This window comes from Lissotriton helveticus, chromosome 3_1 (genome assembly GCF_964261635.1).
Source record: "Lissotriton helveticus chromosome 3_1, aLisHel1.1, whole genome shotgun sequence".
NCBI classification, from domain to species: Eukaryota; Metazoa; Chordata; class Amphibia; order Caudata; family Salamandridae; genus Lissotriton; species Lissotriton helveticus.
Genome location: NC_136061.1, coordinates 1,485,707,673 through 1,485,719,732, shown reverse-complemented (window position 1 = coordinate 1,485,719,732; position 12,060 = coordinate 1,485,707,673). Strand labels below are relative to the sequence as shown.

General features: G+C 41.8%; 1 protein-coding gene across 2 annotated transcripts in view; it reads left to right on the top strand.

Moving 5' to 3' along the window:
• The window catches only part of LOC144823533 (uncharacterized), a 266,304-nt gene that overhangs the window by 87,460 nt on the left and 166,784 nt on the right, over nucleotides 1–12,060 (top strand). For both annotated transcript variants that reach the window (XM_078682131.1, XM_078682130.1), the window contains exon 3: nucleotides 4,945–5,049. In XM_078682131.1, coding sequence (XP_078538257.1) covers nucleotides 4,945–5,049 — 105 coding nt within the window. The remainder of the gene's footprint in view (nucleotides 1–4,944; nucleotides 5,050–12,060) is intronic.

The window sequence follows — 12,060 nt, the reverse complement described above, 5'->3', positions numbered from 1 at the left end:
AACATTCCTAAATAAAAAGAATTGTTCCATAAAAAACAAAATAAGCGCACAGCTCCCTTTTGTCCTTTTCAGCCACTATTACTATGGGAGAACCCCATGGCATTGGAGGAGAAGAACCCTCAACAATATCATGCTTAAGTAATGATTCAAGTTCTTTTTCAATAGCTTCTTGCAGATAAAAAGCAATTTGTCTACATATCTGAGCAACAGGACGGACGTTTTCAATAATATCTAACTTCACTTTCATAGTCTTAAGCCTTTCCACCCATTAAAATAATGAAAGAAACTGACTTACTATTTCGTGGTGAGCATTCATGTGGTAATTCACTGAAATCTGTCACATATCAGCGGCTGTGCTGAAGCTGAGTAGACAGGCACTTGAGACCATGCCTTGAAGCACAGGGATGGGTGCTTGCACCTTCAGTTTCTTATGTTTCATTGTCGTTACAAATTAATCTTGACTTTTTAAGGCCATCAATGCAGCCCATGTATACACTTTGGTTTTCAATGGTGTAAGTTGTGGCAGTGAAGATAATTCATTAAAATTCTCCTTTGGCATAATGTTTATCGATGCACCTCTGTCGATAATGAACGGTACCGAACAGCCATTTATTTTCAGTGTAATCTTTAGACAATCTTTGCATGACTTTGGTACATTGTCATGTCAATCTTTCTTTGACTGACGTTTTTCTTCACAAGCTTCCAAACCATCATGCACGCACTTTTCTGAGGTAAACATTGACATGGCACGATCATTTTCAACACTTTTACTTGATGCTGATGCATAAGATCTGTGTGATGATGATTTAGATGACAAAGACTCCGTTCAGTGTCGCTTTGTCTTAACTGATGTTGCCGCTTGGCCTTGTGGGTGTGCGTCGAACATTGCTTCTGGAGTGTCTTGACGGCCATTTTGTCTTTCCGCTGAGACACACTCACTTTTTTGTTTGCTTTCCAGACTATCACAAAATGGTTCTCCTTTCCACAGCCTTTACATATCTGTCCATGAGCTGAACATTTACCTTTGGTGGAAATGAAAATCCACATGCAAAACACAACATCTTTTTACGTGAAGACATCACTTTGTGCCCTTCATTTGTTTGTTTTGGCTTACTTTTCCCACCCATAACAGATTAATTCTTGGCACCTCTAGCCCTAATGTCAGCAGCTTTTCAATCAGTAAACTCTTCAGTTCTGACTGCCATTAACACTAGCTCCAGACTAGGAGTTCCTCTCCGCATTTGATTTCTAAATTAATCTGACAAGCATTGTCAATAACTCTCAGACACACAGCTTCTTCATCATCAAATTTATTGAACTTACAATGTCTAATAAGTGTGTCACGTCTCCCCACTTATTCTCCTTTGGTTTCACCAACTTTCTGGTGCTCTTGGTTGAAAATATATCGTTCATAGTAAACATTTGACACTAGATTAAACTTGATATACAACACTTATTTAATCTGCCCATATGTGACTTCATCAGTTCGCTGCACAGATTTATTCATCTGCATGTAACTGCGAACTCAATATTTTAAATCAGTCTTCATTGCATTCCGCTTCAACAATTACGTCGCAGTTCTACGGAGTCTATCGGGAGCTAAAAGGGTTCCATCATTTCCAACTCGCAAGACAATACAACAGTAACCACTTAAGGCCAGGGAGACAGTTACCTGTCTTGGCCAGCAGTCTCAGAGTCCATAGCGCACTTATCTCCTTCACTGCAGGCCAGCAATGAAGCGGTCCTGATCATGGGGAATACAGGACGCTGAGAATGCTGGAGATGCTGAAGAGATACTGTGAGAGTTTCTGGGCCTGCCCTGGTATCCACAAGCATCAGGGGTGGTCTTCGGCTTTAGGACTCAGTCTCCCACAGTGCACAAGTGGAGTCTACTGCAGGTTTCGTTGCCACAGGCCAGCTAGTCACCCTGCAACAGCGGTCTCAATGGCTCTTCAGGGCGACCAGATGTCACTCTGATGTTAGTAACTGGGCCAACAGACTTGACGGAACCTCGTGAGGGTCAGGACTTAGTCTCCCGACAGGTACCTTGACTTGCAGCAGCAGACAAGTGTTCCTGGTCAGCTGGCTCTCGAGGGTGCAAGGTTCTTTATGCTTTTGCGATCCTGGTGCTTAACTGGAGAATACCCAACTAGTCTTGGAGTCACTTCTTCTGTTCTGGCAGTAGCAGAGTTCTTTTCAATGACTGGGAACCATCCTCTTTCAGGTTCCTTAAGTTTAATAGGTGCAATCCAGTCTTTGGTGCAGACTCTCTTTGCTGGGTCCAGGGAACAGCAGGGCTTTGCTTCTTCTATCTTCCTTCCTAACCAGTAGCGATCTGTGTATTGTGTGGCTTGGTTGCCACTTTTATGCAATTTTCGTGTTTCTGGGAGGGGAGGACTCGCTAGCTAATAGGGCAGTAGTTCCCACAAGACAATGTTTCCTACTGTACATCACTTCTTGGTGGTTTGGACACCAAACAATCCCAAGATACTTGAAGATGGTGTAAGCCTTCTTTCCCTATTAGGAGCCCTGGGCACACCAATAGGGTGTACCCTGCACAATGAGTCACTCCTCCTGGAAAAGCAGTTTCGCAACAGGTGTGCCTCTCTGGAGGAGATGCCAATCCGCCAACCTACACAAAGAAGGCGGTCTGTCGAAGTGTGACTTGCATAAGCTTCACTGAGGCGGTAACCTCTATGAATCTGGCCTTCTATGGCCACCGCCTAGTAACTATCCTGCTGGGGGAGGTCAGACCTCCTCCCAGCAATGGTTTTCTTTTGTCCCCTGTTCATGGGAGCACTTTTCAGTTCCTAGTGAGAGGGCCAGCCTGTTGTCTCAGGTGCAGATAGTCAGCAAGGGCTACCAGAGGTCTGGATAATAAAGTGGTGACTTTCTAAAGTCTTAATCAACAAGAGCTAGCTACTTGTAAAATGTTATGTGTTTGTCAGGTCAAAACAATTGTTTTGGGGAAGGAAAAACGAATAGTTTTTATGAAGGTCCTCACCCACCAACCTAGTTGGTGGTATGCTTCATCATCGGGCCCCACCCAAGGCACCGAGTGTGCTAGGGTGTGCTACGACGCCTGATTACAGCGGAGCTGGTTTTGTAAAGTGGGAGTGCAGTGAGGTGACTTGAGCGAGGTTAAAAAGGCTGTCCTAGAGGTCCCAGTTGAATAATTTATTGATGGGCCCTAGGCAGGGCTACGTGTGATGAGCACCTTATGGGTAACACTCCTATCGACGGAGTTTGAGGCGGGTGAACTTCAGGTGCAACGGCCGGTCCAACGTTCTGACCAAACAGGTCTAGTTCTTCAGGTCTCCGCCCGAAACTCATGATGTTTGTCTTTTGAAAATATAAAGTACAAATTGAGAGGAAAACCTCCTCTTACACATATAGCACCTTAGCGAGTGCTACACATAAGGTGCTCATTAAACGTAGCTCCTTATTCACCCCTTCACACATAGGTCCTGAAGAAAGCCAGTTTCTAACCAAGGCCTGGCTGAAACTAGTTGACCACACGGGACGTTGGAGACCATTCGTCTCTCCAACCACATCTAAAAGCCTTGTTTTTAACCCTGCCTAGGGCCCATCAACAAATTATTCAACTGGGACCTCTAGGACAGCCTTTTTAACTTCACTCAAGTCACCTTACTGCACTCTCACTTTACAAAACCTGCTCCGCTGTAATCAGGCGTCGTAGCACACCCGAGGCACACTTGGTGCCTTGGGTGGGGCCCGATGAAGAAGCATGCGACCAACTAGGTTGGTGGGTGAGGGCCTTCATAAAAATAAATAGTTTTTCCTTACCCAAAACAATTGTTTTGACCTGACAGACACATAACATTTTACAAGTAGCTAGGTCTTGTTGATTAAGACATATCCCTTGGGAAAACGAACTAGCTACTCTAGTTCCTCATTCTCCATCTTTGATCACAAGCACCGACTTTCTAAAGTCACCTTTGCTTTAAACAGTAATTTAAATTAAACTTCAGCAATGAGTTGGGTTTAATGCAACAATTAATTTGATACCTTCAAGTGCTATCTTTGGGGAATTCCAAATGGAAGTTAGCACAGTACGATGGCTAATGCTACTTTATGTTGGCTAAAGGGGCTACCGGTCTCGATACAACAAAAACAACAGGTTTAAGTTTTCAATGTCAGGGTATGTCAATCACACAAGAAACATATCCTCTTCTTTTTAATATTTAGCAGCCTGCCTAGAGGGTGACCAAGGCCTTCCTTAAGGGGAGATTTATTAATTTTAAAAATGGAGGTTTGGATTTGGCAAAAGGGTTTGTGTTGCCATGTCAAGTTGGCAGGTTACAAGCTTCCCAACAAGGCTGTGATAAGCCATGTTGTTACCTTGTCACTGTAGTGGTGGCACAATTGAGTGCTGCAGCCCATCAGTGACATTTAACTTACTAGCCCACGGTACCTCTTGTACCATGTACTAAGGACTTATAGGTAAGCTACTTACGCCAATCGTGTATTAGCCAATTAAACACAACTTTGAGGGATCAGAGCACATGATCTGGGGTCTGGACAGCAGGGCCCATGTGCACTACAGAGTAAAAAAAACAGCAGCATCAGGCAAACTATGCGGGGAAGGATGCTGATCATATAAAAAGAGGTACTTTCCTGTAGATAAAAAAATAAGGCAGCTATTTCATTATTGCTCGTGATCTGATTTTACTGTACATAAACTTTAACTGCTTACTGACTGCATTGCTTAACATAATCACGATGAAAACTCTGGCATGAAATGCCTGTATCATGCTAAAAGTTCTCCTCATGGCTGCAGTTCTGGAGGTTTTACCAATAAGTGGTAAGTTGTGGTGCATTCCAGTATCCTTGTCCCAGACGGTGTCCCATGATACTTCTGACGTATTTGATTTATACACAGAGCTTTATGATCCTTATTTTTTTTGTTTACATTTAAAACAGGTCCTCTAATTGCCAGCTCTGTCTTCTCTTTAAGAGAAAACAAGGATGTGTGTTTCATGCACCATGAAGAGTCAGAGCGAAGACAGAACATCAGTCAGTCCCCAGGTGAGTGAGTCGTGAAAAAGCCATTATATCCAGTGAAATGAAAGTAGGTGTTTTTGATCACATGCACCATATATGTAAATAAATCTTGTACATGGCGCCCTCACATGCACACAATGGTAAAAAGTAAATACTGTACCCCAGTCCACTGTACCCCATTCCACTATACCCTTTTCCACTCTACAACAGTGCACTTGCCTCCACTCTAATACCTCCTCTCTACAAACTCTGCTACACTCTATGCCACTCTACTAGACTCTATTCCCGAACACCCTATTGTACAACACTCTATTCCACTCTACAACAGTTTCCAACACTGGACAACACAACACAACACAACACAACACAACACAGCACTGCACTCTACTGTATGAGACACCACTCAAATTATAACCATTTCCTTGACTATACGCTACGCCACTTCAATGTATGCCACTCCACTGTACCCCACTCTACACCACTCAACTTTAAGCTATTATACTCTATGCCACTTCATTCTTTTACACTCCACTGTACGCTATTCCCCTGTATGATACTCCACTGCACAGTAATCTACTCTACGCCACTAGAGTCTACGTCACTGCACTCCACGCCACTCCACTGTACAACACTCTCCTCCAGTCTATATAACTCCCCTCTATAAATGTCTCCTACACTTAATCACACTCTATGACCCTCTACTCCACTCTATCCCTGTGCATTCCACTGTCCAACTCTATTCTTCACTCTTTTCCAGTACACTCCAGTGTACAACACTCTATTCTACTATACAACACTTTTCTATAAACTACGACAAAGCGCTCTACTATACTGTACAAGACCCCACTCCAATTTATACGTTTGCTACCTATGCTACTTTACTACACTCCACTTCATGCCCCTCTACTCAACGACACACTAGTATACCCTAATGTACTTTACTCCGCACTGTTACGCCACTCTACTCAACTCTACTCTACTCATGAGACTTTACCTCAGTTCACACTACTGTACAACAGTACACTGTACGCAGCTTCACTCTACGCAACTCCATGCTACAACACTCAGCTACACTGTATTTCAAACTCTTGAAATTTTAGGCCAGTCTATACCCCTACACTCCACGATAGAATACTATACTATAATGCACAGCACTGTACAACATTCTACTCCACTCTGAGATACTCTAGTCCACTATACGGCAGTGTACGCAACTCTATGTATACCACTGAACCCCACTTTACTCCACTCTGTGACACAGTACATTACTCCATTGTACACCACCCCACACTATGCCATTGAACTCTATAATAGTGTATGCCAATCCTCTCCTCCGCACTGTACTGTACACCACCCCACTCTACAAATCTTTACTAGACTGTATGCCACTCTATTCTGCAGTAGTGTACAATGCGTTCCAATACTGAATGCCACAACACTACATTCTACTGTTAAACACAGTACTCCAATTTATGACACTTTACTTAACTGTATGCTGCGCCATACCATTCTACTGCACGCCACAACAGTCTATGACATGCCATTTCACTCTACTACACTCTACGCTATCCCACACCAGTATATTCCACCGTGCTACACTTTATCCCACTCTATGCCACTGTACCATACTCTGCTCTACCCCACTGGATGCAACTCCACTCTACAACACGGTACTACCCTTTATGCCGCTTTATGACACTGTACTCCACTCTATGCCCGACCACTCTACTCCACTGTACTGCACTCTCTGACGCTCAACGACCCGCCACTTCACTCTTAGCTACGGAATGCCACTCCACTATATGACACGGCACTCCAATCTCCAACAGTCGCTTCCACTGTATTCTGCGATACTCCACTTGACAATACTCTACTTCACCCTACTCCACTCTAAAAACACTACTCCATTCTGTCACCAACACCCTACTCTACTGTACGTCACGCCAACCCACTGTACAACTCAAGGCTCCACTCTACGATACTTGCTTCCATTATATTAGACACCATGCCTCTCCACTATATAACACTTTGCTACACTGTACAATACACTACTCTACTCTACTCTACTCTACAATAATCCATTCTATGACAATAGATGTTACAACACTCTTCTCCAAAGTTCTGTACGACACTCCACATAACGATAGTCGATGACACTGTACTCTGTGATTTAAAACTAATTTCTATTAAAAAGTGTTTCAAATTCAATGTAGAAATCAAAGGTTAAAGCTTAGATGGAGTTAGGAAAAAACATTTTTTATCTATACAAAACAAACTTAAACTACACAAGCTTTGAAAAATCTAAAGTTATGTTTATAATTTATCCACCAACTTCAAATTATTATAAGCAGCGCACATCCATACGCTCACTTTTTAGCTCACTAACCAAACAACACTTACTATAACTCACAACTCTACGATGCACTGTGTTCTTACAAATAATGCCATACCGTTGTACGACACTACACTGTGTGAGACTCTCCTCCACTCTACTATACGACTCTGCACTCTACTCCACTCTGTTCCACTACACTCTGCTACACATTATGCCACTCTACAACACTCTACTCAATGACACTCCACCACACTTTACAACATTCAACTCTACTGTTCAACATGCCACTAAACTGTGCAACACACTTCTCCACTCTGAGATACTCTACTCCACTCTGAGATACTCTACTCCACTATACAACACACCATGCCACTGTGTAACACTTTACTCCACTGTATGCTACGTCACTTCACTCTACTCTACTATATTCCACTGTAAAATACTCTACTCTATGCCACTAGACTCTACAAGACTCTGCTTCACTGTATTGTACGACACTCCACTTTACGACATTCCAATGAAGACACTCCACATTACAATTTGAAAGACATTTTATTAAAACATAAATACTAAACATACATTGACAAAAACAGAGGTTAAGGATAAGTCAGTTAGAAATACTTTATTTATTCTTCCGATACAAACCCAACTTAAAATACTCAATAAAAGTTGCACCATTATAATTATAACTTCAATGTATAATTTACACACTAGTTTTAAATGACTAAAAGTCATACACCTCCAAACGCAGTCTTGTCAGCGAACTCGCCGCTCTACATTAACTATACCTCAGCCTTTTCCATGCACTAGTTATACTCTTGCATACTGCATCACTTATATCATGTGAATTCAAAGCATTCATAACAACACCTATAACATCTCAAATTACATAATTTGTCACAACACAGTGCATGGTAGAGTGGCAAGTTATAGTTACTATTGTCTGGGCATTGAGCTTAAAAGTGTGTGAATGGAGGTGCAATACTTTAATTTGAAGGTGGTGGATGAATTGTAAGTGAATGCTATAACTATAGAATTTCTAAAGTTTGTATAGTTTGATTTGCGTTTGTATGGGGAAAAACATTTCCTTACTATAACTAAGCATTAAAGCATAAACTTTTGTTTTTTTCATTGAGTGTATGTGTGTGTTTGTGTGTGTGTATGTATATATATATATATATATATATATGTGTGTGTATATGTATATATATATATCACTGAAAAAACCATAGGTTTCACACCAGTTATAGTTAGCTGAACATTTTACTCATACAAAACCATTGAAATTCCCACGTTATAGTTAGTTGGACTCACTATAACTCGCGCGCCCTCAATCCACTGCTGATGATGTCACATATTACATCATTCATGACATGGTCAGTGACATCACTGATGACATCACTGATGACATCATCCAGTGAATGTGTGTTCCTGTAAATTAAAAATGTGTTTAACATATTGTAGAATGAGTGTATGTATGAGTGTTTGGATAATGGATTTAGTAGGTGCGTGACTAACTGTATGAGTGGGAGATTAAATGTGTCTTACTGAATGCCTAGTGACTAAACTGTTAGAATGTGTGCATCATTATGTCTGTTGTTGTGTAAGGTGCTGCATGTATTGATTAGTAGCTATATGACTGGCTATATGGGTTAATGATTGGTAACCCAAGTATTTGTATGTGAGGGTGAGTGTGAGTGGAGGTGGCTGGGAGGTGTGTGACTCTATGCATAGATGTGTGAGCAGTTGATTCACTTGGTGTATGGGTTCAAGAGTGCATGAGGAAACAGCTGTATAGGCGGTTGACTGTGTGCATGGGTGTGTTGGTGAGTGAATGGCTATCTCAGTGCTCCATGTCCAAGTAATTACATATGTAAAACACAGTGCATGTGAGAGTTGTCATATATAAATGACTATATATAACAGCCTGTGATTGCATAAGTGTCTGTATCTATCAATATGTACTTGTAGCAGTGATTGTAAAAGATAGTAAGTATGTGTTAGTCTATGTATAAATAAGCAAGGTTTTGTGTGTATAACTGTATAGTTGTGGAAATGGGAGTGTGATTGATTCTTTACAAGACTGACTAGGTGTGTGAGTAACTCCATGGATGAGTGGCAGTGTGTGAGTCTCTGTATAGGTGTATGAGTGCATATGTTGGTCTTGTATTTATGAGTGACTGTATGTATGAAAGATTGTATTGGTGAATGAGTGGATGTGTGTGTAGACCTAGAAATCAGTGAGTGCGTATGTGGTAAGTGGTTTTACTGTGTCAATGGTTTCAGGAATGGTAGTTTGTATTTAACACTGGGTGTATCATAGGTTAGATTAGAGTGTGAGGAAGTGTATTGTATTATCACATGGATGATGTCATCAGTGATGTCATTTGAGATGTCATCAGTGATGTCATTTGAGATGTCATCAGTGATGTCATCAGTGATGTCACTGACCATGTCATGAATGATGTAATATGTGACAGCATCAGCAGTGGATTGCGGGCGCGCGAGTTATAGTGAGTCCAACTAACTATAACGTGGGAATTTCAATGGTTTTGTATGAGTAAAATGTTCAGCTAACTATAACTGGTGTGAAACCTATGGTTTTTTCAGTGAATTTCAAAGGTTTTTTTAATGCTAATTCTTAACTATAACGATTGTGAAACCTATGTTTTTTTTTAGTGAATTTCAAAGGTTTTTTAAATGCTAATTCCTAATTATAACGATTGTGAAACCTATGTTTTTTTCAGTGAATTTCATAGTTTTTTTAAAAGCTAATTCCTTTATATATCGAGTTTGTAACCTACGATTTTGAAACTGTTTTTTATTTTATTAGCTATTTTTTATAACTAGTTTTTTTTTTCTTCAGAATTTTTTTTACAATCTATTTTTCATGTTTTTTAAAAAATCATTTTGTCTTGGAGCGCTCAGGGTGGGCGCACCGGTAAGCTCACCCGAGAGCGCATCGAGAGCGCTATTTCCGCGTGCGTAAAAAAAAGCTAGCAAAATGTCATTCAGGCACGCCGCGTAAGCGCCCCCGGAAGCGCCTACGTTCGCGCCGCGTAAGCGCCCCCGGAAGCGCTCCGGTGCGCGCAGCGTAAGCGCGACAAGTCATGTGACCTTAAAATAACTCTTTTCATTAGTTAACAGTTTTTTTTTAAAACTAATGAAAACCCCACCCATTTCCTTCACTTCTTCTTTCACTTTGGAGACAGTTCTTTTCTGTTCTACCAATTGTATGAGAAGAATGGCTGCCAGAGCACCCAGCAGCAGTGAGCAGTCAGATGACTTCATTCAGGAAGAGCCTCCTCAGCCCAAGGTCAAGGAGCATTTTATTTGGAATTTTTTTTCAATACCTGCAGGATTAAAAAAGGTGAATGCTCCTAAAGTGGAATGCAAAATCAGCAAAACTGCTTTCCCGAGGAGACCCAAGAAGGAAGTACAGTTTTGGCAACTCCACAATGATTCGCCACGTCCAACGGAGGCACCCCCAGAACTATGCCCGGGAGAGTGTCCAAGACCAAGGGGATGGTACCTCTACATCTACTGGAGGAGCCTCAACATCAGGCAGAGGACGTGCAGCGGAATTGGAGATGATTCCGAACATTCAGCCTGTTTTTAGTGACATTACTATAAAGTGCAAGCAATGCGATTACATGCTTTGCTATGGTGAGCAGAGCATCAAGCTCATTGCACGCAGGAGGCAAGAACACAGCTGCCCTCCCCAGCCCTAATTTTTCCCCCTTTTTTTGCTCCTGTTGAGCAGTTTTGCATTCTCTGTTTTTGTTTAGAAAAAAACCTAAAAAAGAAGGAAAAAAAAGTTCTTTTTAGAACTACCTCCAATTCTCAAAAAAGAGCTGTATTCTTAACAAGTTCAAAAGGAGTAACTAAAGTGGAGTGCAGTGAGAGAGGAAAGGAAAATGAGTGAGAAAGCAAAGAAAGGGACGATAGGGGAAGGGAAGTGAAGTAGGGGGACTGAAAGAAGGTGAGTGTGGGAGGTGAGTGAGGAGAAGGGGAGTGAACAAGGGGAATAAGGATAAGTGAAGAAAATGTAGTAAAGGAACGGGGGTGTGGAAGGGTAAGAAAAGAGCAGTGATTTTGAGGCAAGAGTGGTGATACAGACTGGATAAAGGCAAGTGAGTGTGAGACAAGGGGAGTAGGGGAGTAAAGAGACAGAGAAAGTGAAGGAAAAAGTGAGAGTAGAGGACTGAGTGAGGGAGGAAAGAAACATAAGTGAGGGAGTGTGGCTGAGTTATAGGGAGTGAGCGTGATAGAAGAGGAATGACAGACTAAGGGGTCGGAGAGAATGAGGCTAACAGAGAAAGAATGAGGGAAGGGGAGTGTAAAAGTAAGAGGACAGAGGGAGTAAGAGAAGGAGTTAGTGAAGTGGAGTAAGGAGAGTAAGGGAAGAGAAATGAGTGAAGGAGCAAAAGAAGGAAAGAGACAGGAAGGAAAGTAAAGGAGAAGGTTTGAAAAAAGGTGAGTGTGGGAGTATGGCTGAGTTAAACGGAGTGAGCGTGATAGAAGAGGAGTGAGAGACTAAGGGGACGGAGAGAATGAGGCTAACAGAGAGAGAATGAGGGAAGGGGCGTGTAGGACTAACAGGACAGAGGGGGTAAGAGAAGGAGTTAGTGAAGTGGAGTAAAGACAGTAAGGGAAGGGAAAAGTGTGAAGGAGAGAAAGAAGGGAAGAGACAGGAAGGA